Source organism: Leucoraja erinacea, chromosome 9 (genome assembly GCF_028641065.1).
Source record: "Leucoraja erinacea ecotype New England chromosome 9, Leri_hhj_1, whole genome shotgun sequence".
Classification (NCBI taxonomy): Eukaryota; Metazoa; Chordata; class Chondrichthyes; order Rajiformes; family Rajidae; genus Leucoraja; species Leucoraja erinaceus.
In genome coordinates this window covers 45,073,187-45,085,675 of record NC_073385.1, presented here as the reverse complement: position 1 = coordinate 45,085,675, position 12,489 = coordinate 45,073,187, and the positions used below count along the sequence as shown (strand labels likewise).

The 12,489-nt window shown below is 41.4% G+C and overlaps 1 protein-coding gene across 9 annotated transcripts in view; it reads left to right on the top strand.

Moving 5' to 3' along the window:
- Window positions 1-11,093, top strand: part of meis2a (Meis homeobox 2a) — a 124,044-nt gene extending 112,951 nt beyond the window's left edge. For 3 of the 9 annotated variants that reach the window (XM_055640709.1, XM_055640707.1, XM_055640710.1), the window contains 3 exons: window positions 4,473-4,531; window positions 6,948-7,058; window positions 9,721-11,093. In XM_055640709.1, coding sequence (XP_055496684.1) covers window positions 4,473-4,531; window positions 6,948-7,058; window positions 9,721-10,007 — 457 coding nt within the window. In that variant the 3' untranslated portion in view covers window positions 10,008-11,093. Of the gene's footprint in view, window positions 1-4,472; window positions 4,532-6,947; window positions 7,059-7,363; window positions 7,460-9,720 lie in introns of all 9 variants that reach the window. The other 6 variants (XM_055640712.1, XM_055640714.1, XM_055640713.1 and 3 more) reach the window with 3 other exon arrangements.
- Window positions 11,094-12,489: the final 1,396 nt, after the last annotated feature.

Genomic DNA, 12,489 nt, shown 5'->3' with positions numbered 1-12,489 from the left:
TGTATGGGGTAATCACTGGTTGGCGTGGACTCGGTGGGTCGAAGGGCCTGTTTTTGCTCTAAACCTCTAAAGTCTAATGGCTGTGTTACTTGAATCTTAGCCCAGAGTTCAAAATATACCGCGGGCCGCGCTGGATTTGGAGCGCCTCGCAGCCAGGGGTAGAGTGTCAGCTTGGCCCCACTCAGCTTACTGCACAGCGAAAGACCGCTGTGAGGAGGGGACTAACCCCTTCTTCATAAAAGCCCTGAACTAACAACATTTAAGCAATTTTACAGATGCTCAGTCTGTTTTTCGGAGCTTTTCGGTTTCAGGTGGTATTATCTATAATGATACGATGCATGCTGAATAAATCAAAGGGCTGTGATAATGCTTTGGTATCACAAGTTACACCAGAGCTATTTGGTGTCACTGAATATTAAAGAGACAGGTTTAATCTCCTTGTTTCTCTGAGCCCAATACCCGGAACTAAAGTCACCAATGGCCAAGGAGCAGATTGTGCTCCCTTTCTACTCACTTGGGGCCATTTCCTAGTTAATTGCAAAGGTGATTCCGGGGATAGGAATATCGGGTCTTAAAACAAGGGTATCAGTTGTAAAACAAAAGGGAGAGATAACTGCTTCCATTTTATATAGAGTTATTTTTGATTTTTTTTCAACAAGAGGTTAGTGAAACATGCAGAAATAAGGAACTGCAGATGCTGGTTCACACCAAAGGAACACAAAGTGTTGGAGTAACTCAGCAGGTCAGGCAGCTTCTATGGAGAACATGGATATGTGACATTTCAGATTGGGACCCTTATCAGACTGCTGGACCCTTATAGCATCAGGTTACACTATGCTGGTTGCAACCTTTCTCTGTTCGCAGTTCTGCAGTTCTTGCCTCCTGACTGGTTCTGTCACACTATGACAGATGAGAGTTTTTTCACACAGAGAGTGGTGAATCTCTGGAACTCTCTGCCCGTGTATTTCTGCAATTTAAGAGGGAGTTGCCTTCTAGGGGGATCAGGGGGTATGGAGAGAAGGCAGGTACAGAAGAGTATGTAATGATCTCCTCGGAGGGCCGAATCAACATTGGATCCGCTTCAATCAATTGCATCCGCTTCATCTGATCCTGCACCTAGTTTCTAATGTTTCAGAAGTATTGTAATTCATCTCAAATACTCCTCCCAATACTCCTCCCCACCTCCTCCCCCCCTCCCACTTCCTATCACCCCCTTGTTCAGAGGACACTGGTGCACCTGCCCAGTGTGGTTCAGTTCCTTTTCTCCAGAGATGCTGCCTGACCCACTGAGTTATTCTAGCTTTTTGTGTCTATCGTCGGTGTAAACCAGCATCTGCAGTTCCTTCCTTCACTCAAGTCAAGTCAAGTTCAAGTCAAGTTTATTTGTCACATACACATACGAGATGTGCAGTGGTTCTTAACCTTTTTGGCACCAGTACGCACATACGTGAACAAAATACTGGTATGTGGTATGTGGTATGTACCTTTGTTAGGTTCCTAAACATTGACTCAACAAATTTGTGTCCTCTTCATGACCTCCGGCAAAGCCCCAAACGACCCCGATAGGGGGTGCCGACCCCTAGGTTAAGAACCACTGCGAGACCTTCATGTTATATTGAACGTTGGCCAAGTCTGTCTCTCTGCTACCTCCTCAGTCCGTCACTACAGGTCCTTCTCAGCTTATGATTCCCCAAGTATAGCCCTCACGTACGGACAAGCTTTTGGGAGACCGGCGGCTTGGATTTGCCAGTTGCCGAGGGGTTGCTATGTGGAAATGCGAATCGTGGCCATCTTTCCGACCTGTGAACTGTCCGGATTACGAACATTTCACAGCAAGGGAATGCTGCTGTAACTTGGGCACAGTCTGCATTTGCAATTTTTTGCAGCATCTTTGCTGGCGGACAAGGGTTGAGAGGACTAAACTAGGCTCTGCTGTGACTGGTCAAAATGTAGTGGATCGGTCCATTCTTCCACTTTTTCTGCCCACATGGATGAAAATACCCTGCTTTTGCCAAATGCTCCATCTACTGGCCTCATCGAGAACGAGCAACCACTTCAACCTTGTTTAAAGGCAGCTTTCAGACTTGGAACGTTTTGATTGGGAGTCTAACAACCGCCAACAATTCAATTCCACCCAGCCAAAAATAAAACAAATGCCTTGTTTAAGAGTTTTCATTTGAAAATTCCTGTCGCAAAACCTCCCATAAATTGAGGGACATTTTTTCCCCCCAGCTGTTTTCAGGCAACTGAACCATCCTACCAACAACTAGAGAGCAGTCCTGAGCTACTATCTACCTCATTCGAGACCCTCCGACTATCTTTGATCGGACTTTACTGTACTTTATCTTGCACTAAACTTTATTCCTTTTATAATGTACCTGTACACTGTGGATGGCTCAGTTGTAATCATGTATAGTCTCTCCACTGACTGGTTAGCATGCAACAAAAGCTTTTCGCTGTACCTCGGCATACGTGACAGTAAATGAAACTCAAACTCAAAAATCTTCCTCATGTCCAGAGTGAGGGCTTGTTTGGATCCATCTGTTTCTTTGCACATGATCTCCATTTAGATGTGCCTTCAAAGTCCATCGATTGAAGTCAAAAAAATATTTGCAGATATCCGGGGTTGCTCACAAACTTAATATTGCTTTGTTCTTTACCGCCATTCAGTTTGATGGCAAGTGTGAACATGAGGTAAATTGAATTCGTTTGGATCTGGTAATCGTAACTGAAACACTCTCGTTCTGCACAGGGTCACTTTGTGCATTCTGACTGTCGAACAGATGTTTGTTTACTGATGATTTGATTTAATGATATCTGCGCTGCTTGTTAAAAGGACCCTCGCTATTTCCCTGAAGAACATCTCTTTCTTCAGTTGCTTAGCTAGTTTTAATGCCTGAAGCAGCTTTTCAACTGGAGCTTAGGCAAGACAAGTAATTGTGTTGGGTGACATTTTTTGACAACAAGATAAAATGCAAATCTATAGAGGATTCTTCTCTTCAATAATATCGGTATATAGATAGAAAATATTTTATAATGCACTTGCTAAAACATTGGCAAGATTATTACAATTCAGTTAGAAGGTCCATTCTGAAATAAGAATGTTTACTTTAGAATAATAAGCTATTTGTCTATGACTATTTTGCATCAAAAATCAGTCATGGAATCATGTTTTTTTGGGCTCCTGGTTCATTCTTGTTTTTTACTCCCCATCCCCCAATTCCACAGCCATGAGACATTTGTTACATGCCATTCGCATGAGTTGTGTTTCTTGCACTAAGTTGGACATAAAAGACAGTGGAGCAGTTTGGCTTCATTTCAAATGCAAACATTTGGCCCCTGCATAGAGTTTGCGAACATTTTAGATAGTAAGAAATACGAGGGTTTTTTTTTCGAGAGGTGGAGTGAGTGCAGTTTCTGCTGGGAGGCGGGACTGCTAAATTAAAACCAGACCTGCAATGATTAATTTCAAATAGCTTTTATGAAACGATTTTTATCTGGCTTTTTTTGTAAAGAACAAGAATGTGGTAATTTTCTGGTAATAGTGACAGACCGTCAAGCTGTATCATGATTTGTCAAATCAGAAACAAAATCCAAGGTTGTCACAATTTTTTCATAACTGCGGCACTTTGATGGTGCGCTGGATGCACAATGGTTGTTAAACGTTTAAAAATATATATAACAGTCTGCAACTGTAGGTTGTCTAGAAGAGGATTAATTTTAAAGCCGTTAATGGAAGTGCATGGTGCCCCATCTCCATTTCGGATACGTTTCCACCTTTTTATTTCCCAGAATGACAAAATATATAAGCGTAGATGTATCTTTCAGTATAAAATCAAAAGTGTATGTTTGGACTCGTGGAAAAAAGTTGTCTGTTTTTCTGAGCACATGTCTTTTAGTACCCCCCCTCGTTCTGATGGGCATTTGCTTTTTTTTTGTGCCCTGGGTGTGGAAATCTCAGTTGAAAAGGTCAGCGTTGCCAGTCACTAACCTCCAAATGACCCCTTGACTTTACAGTCTAAAACTGCAGGGGCTGCGAATAAGCAGGAGCCTTTCTGTACCAGCACTTATTTGCTGCTGTGGTGATAAAACTTCAGACAACCTAATTGATGGGCTTGCTGACATAACAATACCTTGTGAAAGCAGAGAGTGGCAAAGCCTGGTCTTCATTTATGGACAGCTGGAAGGGGTGTTACAACCACTCTCGGAAGAAAGCAACCGGGTTGAAGCAATGAACTTTTACCATGTTTGTGCCTCTTTGCCCCCGACAGACATTCCATCTCAGGCAACTAAATATATTAAAATGGTTGACCGTAAGAGGACTTTAAATCAAGAGATGACACGACGGACAGCTGATTTTATTTCTGTGCCTTCAACAAATCAAAATGAGTGGGATGGGGGTGGGGGGAGAAAGCAACTCTGTTTTTGTTTAATTGAGAAGTAAAATCTACCCTTTTACTGTTTTCTTTTAGGTTCATTAATGCCAGGAGAAGAATAGTACAACCCATGATCGACCAGTCCAATCGAGCAGGCAAGTCTTAAGTAGTAACTGTATTCAAGTCCTGCAGGCACAAATCTTCATCAAGTTATTCATCAGGAGTTCCTTCACCTGGTAAATAATCCCGGCAGGCAGGCAGGCAGGCAGGCCAGGCAGGCAGGCAGGCAGGCAGGCCACCATCTGGGAGAGCTAACTATCCAGAATTCTGGTGCAGGGAGAAACCTCACTAACCGATGCCAACTGGAATTCCCCACCCTCACTTTCCCAAGGCTGCTTTTATCTCTGGTTAATAAGGGTAATTGGGCAAATATCTTCGCACCACAAATAACTTACTGAGTGGGTGCCGTTACTGCAGAAATCACTGGTTGTCTTTCTGCCACTGATGCCTTTCTTAACTGCTCACAGCTCCTAGGTAAACACACTGTTATTATGCCCTGGCTTCTGTGTTGTTTTACTGTTAATAATAACGGTGGGTCCCTTAAAATAATTACTGTTAAAGTCCTCTGAAACATATTGCTCCAGTTAGTAATTCTAAAGTAAAAAGTAAGCTTCAGTATTGCATAGTGTTCCCTATCATACATTTTATTGCTCTATTGCCACATTTGATGCATGGCAGAAAACATAGCCCCTAACTGAGGCGTCACTGAGGCTCAGCGGTAGAGTTGCTGCCTTACAGCGCCAGAGGCATGGGTTCGATTCTGTCAACGGGTACTGTGTACGTAGCTTGTACGTTCTCCCAGTGACCTGCATGGGTTTTCTCCGGGTTCTCAGGTTTCCCCCCACACTCCATAGACGTACTGGTTTGTAGGTTAATTGGCTTCAGTAAAATTGTAAATTGTCCCTAGTGTGCATAGGATAATGTTAGCGTGCGGGGATCGCTGGACAGCATGGACTTGGGGGGCCGAAGAGCCTGTTTCCATGCTGTATCTCTAAACTAAACTAAACGAAATAACCAGGGTAAAATTATGTTCTTTTTAGATTCTGTTAATCCCATGATAAAAAATGTTTAATTTCAGTCTGGGACAGTTTTGCTCTAATTTGGCTTATACACAAAATTGAATCTACAAGCATGTTGTGCCGACCATGGAGTTGTATGCTTCTGTGTTGGTTTGCCAGAAGCTTTATTGAAGCCTTTTATTGTCACTCACACTGCTTTGATTTGATGTTGATTTGCACCCGCTGCTTTACTTCAATATGTAAAGTGCTTTTTATTTCTGTGAATTGTGTACAACTTGTCAAACGTGCTTCTTGGGGATCAGGAATGATACCGTGGTGTGCACAGAGTAGTTTGGGCAAGAGCTAACGTCTGGATTTTTGTGACAGCCAGAGAGAAATTTGGTTTGATTTGTCAGGGTATTGTCAGTGCTGCATAACAAAACTCAGTCAATCCTAGCTAGCGCGAGGAACATTTCCTCTCTCACTCTGCTGAAGGCACTGACTAACTGGGATTTGGGTCTACAGGTGCCTTCTGAGTACCTTGCCCGAGTTCATGTCTTCATGCGTGGGAGAGGCATAGCTGCCAAAACCCAATGCTTTCATTTCCCCAAATCATTACTTACATACAATCAAGAACAGCATATTGGAAAGAAACTGAGACTGGTAGGCTTGGCTGTTTTCTTTTTCATTTTTCTCCCCTATTCTCAAGCTCTGGAAAATATTTTTAGTGTCACCTTCCTTGCCTAAATTGAGAGAAGTCACCTCAAGCTACAGCTTTAAAGCTTAAAACGAAAACCCATGAAGATATAGAGGTACAGATAGGGAGTTGCCACAAGCATAGTGGGCTGAATGGCCTTCCCTTTCGCTGTGAAATTCCCTGATCCCATCAATCTGATCTATAAATGTCAGACCCACACTGCAGACTGCATTTAATAAATTAAGGACTTAAGGAACTGCCTGTGTAATTTATTTTTAATCATCATAAATTGCATGCCGTTCATAACACTATTCTTAGTTTTATGTAATTTGATAGTATTGATTGAATGAATCCATTAAATGTTTGGCTGGGTGTCTTCATGCTTAGAGTGCAATTAAAGAAGGTGTAGCCAATAGTCACAGTTAATTATCATGGGACAATCAGGGCACAATACCCGACTAAGTAATCTTTAATTTAAGTGACATTGGCTGCACAAGCAGAGGAATACCTCATTCTTGAACAAAATAAGTTTTCAGATCTTCTAGGCACTGAGAGAGGAATTGTACTTTGGAGTACTCCATTTTTTCTGCTTTTGCGATATAAAGTTGCACGCACCTTTGATATGTTTTGTTGCGGCTGGGAATGTTTAAATCTGGGGGTCGTTGGGTTGGTGGACGATGGCTTGATTTATTTCTTAAAATTGCGTGTATATGTGTTTTGTTCAACAACATACTGTGTCTGCTGTTTCAGGAGTAACTGCTGATTGTTTGGTATGTCTTTTCTTTCTCCTCTGTGTCCGCGTTTGACTACAATCAGGTTTTCTTCTTGATCCTTCAGTAAGCCAAGGAGCGGCGTACAGTCCAGAAGGCCAACCAATGGGAAGCTTTGTATTGGATGGCCAGCAACATATGGGAATTCGGCCCGCTGGTAAGCTGAGTGCATTTGGCCCACACCCTAAGTGTAGCGTCATCACCTCCCCTCCCCCTCCCATCCACATGTCCTCTCATGCCCTATCATCACAGGGGGTTCCTCCTTGCCTGCTGCCTGCCTTGCCTGTCTTCTTTGCACCCATGGGGAAACAAATCTTGCAGACAAGAGATTTGTGAGGAATTTGTCCACCCCACGGATCCTAAAATACAAAAAAAAAATTTTTTTTTAAGGGTCTCTTTCACTATCTAATAGTCGACCTTGCTGATTTTCTGGCATCTTCTTGGATTTTATCTCCCTTCTAGGACCTATGAGTGGAATGGGCATGAATATGGGCATGGATGGGCAATGGCACTACATGTAACCTTCATCTAGTTTACCAATCGCAAAGCACCGGGGAAGTAAGTACGACCGGGCTGTTTATTCTATCTATTACTGTAGTTACATTTTTTTTAAATTCCCACCCACCCATTCCTCCAATTTTTTTTTTGCCTTGCCCGTACTTGCATGCTGCTCCAACAAAGGCCCAGTGCAATAGTTTGCCCCATGAACATTCAACCCTATCCCGCAAACTGCAGAAGGTCAACTAGCTCATTTACCATACACAGTGCAAATGAGGTCTGCAAAGCCATTTGTTCTAATTATGGAGCACGGCGAATAAAAACGCGAGCAGTGAATGAACAATCGGGACGTTTAAGGGAAAAGAAACATCTTCGGGGCACCCAATTGACTTAAGAGAAATTAACCAGGCTTCATGAAACGATGAAAGCAAGAAGTGAGACTGTCCTTTGAGTGACATAAATCTGTCAGGAAACGATCGATGCATGAATTATCTTATGTAAAGATGAAATGTTGCGGTTTGCAATCTATAGTCTGGATGTATGTATGGCACTGGTAACACAACACATTCCTCATTGAGGTTCCACCCCCCCACCCCCCGTTTAGGCATATCCATCACCTCCTGTGTGAGATATATATAAAAAAAGAGTCAGGAAACTGTATAAAGAAGCAGTGGCAGATATTAAGAGATGACTGCAAGTGAAGGAATGGAATTGCCAGCGGAGCTGATTGGCTACCGTCTAAATAATCCATCAGATGGAGTGTGTCCAATGCATGTGATGTTTGAGGGATTCGGATACAGCAAACACCAATACATCACATCGTTGAGGCATCCGACCATAAGGTTTATTTAATAACTGAAACTCCTTGCACACACTGAGCCGAATGCTTACATTTAAAAAGAGTGGCAGATTATTTTGTTATTAAATCGCCTTCAATCTTTTTGTATTGTAAGTTGTATATTCAACTGTCAATAAAATGACTTTCCTTGCAGTCACCTAACAGGATTGTTTCAGGTTATATAAAATACGATCTTATAGTTTCACGTATGATCTTTGCGGGGGTTACCACGATGCACCAGCTACAGTCAGTTTCCTTCCTTCTTCTTACAGTATTTCTATAATGCAGTCAAAATGGAACGTTAAAAACAAACGTTCCCTAAAACAGTATTTGAAACAGCATTTTCTCAGCTTGGGTAATTCTTAATGTAGGCCATATAATTTCTGGCCTATTTAATTACATAACATATTTTATGCTTCATAACCAATTACATTAATGGCTTAATACTAACAATATTATCCTCCCTTTATTTGATTATGCAGCCAGACAATATGGTATATTTGGTACTTAATTATCATCAACCAGTGAGCATGCTGCTGTGCTGGAATAAACAGGACTGAGTGGGACTTATTACACGGTGCAGACTGTATTATTGTCTCAGTATGGTTATGCCAGCATGGTTACTAATAATCTGCAGAATCACTTAACACAATGGCAACAATTTATAGGACTTCATTTACCAGTTTATGGTATAAACACCATCTGCATGCAATTCTATTGGCAAATTCAAGTGGATGAATAGAGGTAAAGTTGATATCCTGTGGTTTAGACATTATATTGATAGCCATTTTATATTAAAATTAATTCTAGCAAGATGAACGGATACTATGATCTGATTGACATTTACTGACAGATCGTTCTCACTTATGCCCACATCCCACGCTCTCAGGTTTGACCCTCTCCCCAACTTCCTTGGCGCTGCAAAGCTAGATCTGTAGCGGCAGTCTGATCATAATACACAACTCCACCTGAAACATTTCAAATAATGCAATGAAATAATTTCACCGAATTTCCTAAAAAGAAATTTTAAAAAACAATTAGGAGACATTGCATGTACGAAAAAGAGAGATCCCGTGCAAGAGATTTTCTTCACATTGATGCCTTCCTGACCACTTGCCGTGTTCCTTTTAATAACATCTTCTCTGGTTCTACTTAATTTTCACTTTTTCTATTGTTTCCTGTATTTTTTCTGCCCGAAACTTGATCCTCCATTCTTTCATGAACCTGTGACCCATGAGTAAAATTGAACACATGGTGATTAAATTAATCATTTTGACTTGTCCAGTGTGATTTATTATTATAAAACACATGCGATTATGTAATACAGTGATACGTAATACATCAATATTACTGCAATCCAATGCGTATAGAGATGATGTGTCGAGACATGTACAAATAACCAGTAATGAGACATAAGGATATGCTTTTGCAGAATTATTTCTTAATGTTAACACATTGTGTTTGTTTATTCTTGTCTTTTCAGGTTTACAAGGCATGCCAGGGGACTATGTATCTCAGGGTGGTCCTATGGGTATGAGTATGGCACAGCCAAGTTACACTCCTCCCCAGATGACCCCACACCCTGCCCAGTTAAGACATGGACCCCCAATGCATCCCTATCTCCCAAGTCACCCACATCACCCGGCCATGATGATGCATGGTGGACCCCCACCTCACCCTGGAATGCCAATGTCAGCACAGAGCCCCACAATGTTAAATCCTGTAGACCCCAGTGTGGGGGGGCAAGTTATGGACATTCATGCCCAATAGTATAAGGGAATAAAAAAAGAAAACCACAAATGTAAGACTTTAACCTTTCAACAGATGTTGACACTTAATGGAATTCCAGATGAGCTGTGATTTTGTTTTCTCTCAACGTCGACAGAGGACCAATGACAGGCCAAGGCTGACGTGAAGCCAAAGGCATTCTTCACCCGAACTTATCTCCGATGTAAAGTTCCTCTGGAAAAGACTGAAAGATTTATTACTACTGTAGCATAAATATAGGAACTAAGTTAAACTTGTACATTTCTGTTGATCACTCTATTTCTGTTGCTTCCAATAGTTTTTAGAAAGAAAGTTATCCTTTTTCCACACTATGTGTGTTGTTCCCAAAATGGTTGTCCTCGTACAGCAAATGGAGTCATGTTTCCGACCAGATTGCCCAAGTCCAGCCAAGCTGCCATAGAGGAAGAAGCTAAAGTGAAGATCCGTAAGAGATTTTTTGGATGCAGCACTAGGTGACAAGTTTTGAGAATGCACTCATATAACTGATTTTTACTGGATCAAATAAGGCCCGCTCAATCCAAATGAATGGCCTGTGTCTGATTATGTTCTGGACTGACTCTTCCTCAAAGAGCTTGTTCGATGAACCCCTGAAGATGAAGTAGCGGCTTCCTCCTATGGCTGTGGGTCACAGCATTGAGAAAATGTTGTCACACGAACTATTCAGAATGCTCTTGGGTGGAATTTTCTTAAATGAAATATCCTTTAGCTGGTCTTGCACCAAAAGAAAGACCTTTTTAAATGAACTCAAACTGCTTGGAACAAGCAAAGACAACAAAAAAAATACTGTAACATACTTGGTACAGAGAGTTCAGTATATTAATTGTTACATGTTAGATATCTATGTGTTTACCTCAATGAGAAATAACGAATGTTTTGCTAGTATCAAATCTGCTGTGGAATTGGTATTGTATGTCAATGAATTCCTTACTTTTATCAGCACGTGTCACTAGAAGAAAATGCTGTTACCCTTGCGAGCTTTGTCAGATGACATAAGTACTTGTATGAAGACTGTGACGTATGTTTAAAAGGTGTTCAGTCACAAATGCCGTAATAAATATTTCATTTTTAGATTTTTTTTTTCTGTTTGATAACACACCTGTAATGACTTCACCATTATCGAGGCTTTCCAATGGACTCTACCAGAAGTGTCTGCATTTACAGGACTCCTTGTTTTTGTTTTTAATATAATGTTGGGTTCATTCAGTCCTGTACGGTTTCACATTATTTGCTGCTGCTGCTCGCAAGCAGTTGATGTGGTTTTTATTTTATGTTTAATCCCAGAAAATGGTCATATTTGAAAAATATGTTTGCCACTTGTTCAGACATGGCCACTGTTCGATTTAAAAGAAGGAAACATTTATTTCCTTTCTGTAGAACAGCAACTGGGAAACCTAGGTTCATTTGAAAGAAACCTGTGGCGTATTTAAGAGGGTTTATATAATATATAAACAGGGTATCTTCTGTACAAAAAAAAATAATTCTAAGTGTTCTACAGCGTTTTGTACACCAACACTCACGGAGAGAATAAAGAATCCTACTAAATTTATCAATATCTTAGTCAAAGGCTTGGGATTTCATGAAAATACTTTTTATTAAATGATACCAGCTGCCAAATCCAACTTTGCAGAATTTACTTTCTCTGCGTGTTGCAATGATTACATCCGTCACAAATTCCTGGATTTGCTTTCACTGGTTAAAGTCGTGGAAACTAAATTCAGGGGGCAGCGCACACCTTCTCCCCATTCGAAGTCTCCCCTCCCATCTACTAGTCAGCGTGAGGATGTACAGTATAAGTTAATTTCAAACCGAATCTCCCTCTTTCCATTTCCCCTCTGGCCGTGAAACCAAACTATTCGGGAACTCTTGCAAAGTCAGCGTGGTGGTGGGTGGGGAGGGAATTATGGTATTTATGAAAATATGGAAAATCAGATTGGCCAACATTTGAAGTGAGTTATATTGTATCTAAAACCCTGGAGGTTTCTCCTTTTTGTTTACAGAGCTTCTTAATAAAAGTTTATTTAAAAACATTCAGAGCCTGGGTTGATACCATTAACACGTGTTCCGCACAGGGTAATGGGTGGATGTTTAGCCGTTATATAATGTGCTGAGTCTCTTGAATTGTGCGAACTATGTTGGCATTGTGGCAATTCGGGGTTTGCAATCTGACCATCTGATGTAGACACGAGGAATTGCAGAGGCTGCTTCACAAACAAAAACACACACCATGCTGGAGTAACTCAGCGGAGTTACTCCAGCAATTTGTGTCTGACCATTTGATGGTGTTCGGCTAGAACGTGTTAGAAACTCCCCAGTTTAGAAAACTTCGGTCGCAATCATTTCATTGCCGGATCCATCAGTTCAGCCACAACCCGAGACTCCGGCGACGTCGCAACTGCAAAGTTGCGGGACAGACGCTGCATTTTCTGCACCAGCCCGGGTCTCACTCTCTGCGATTAAACTTTTT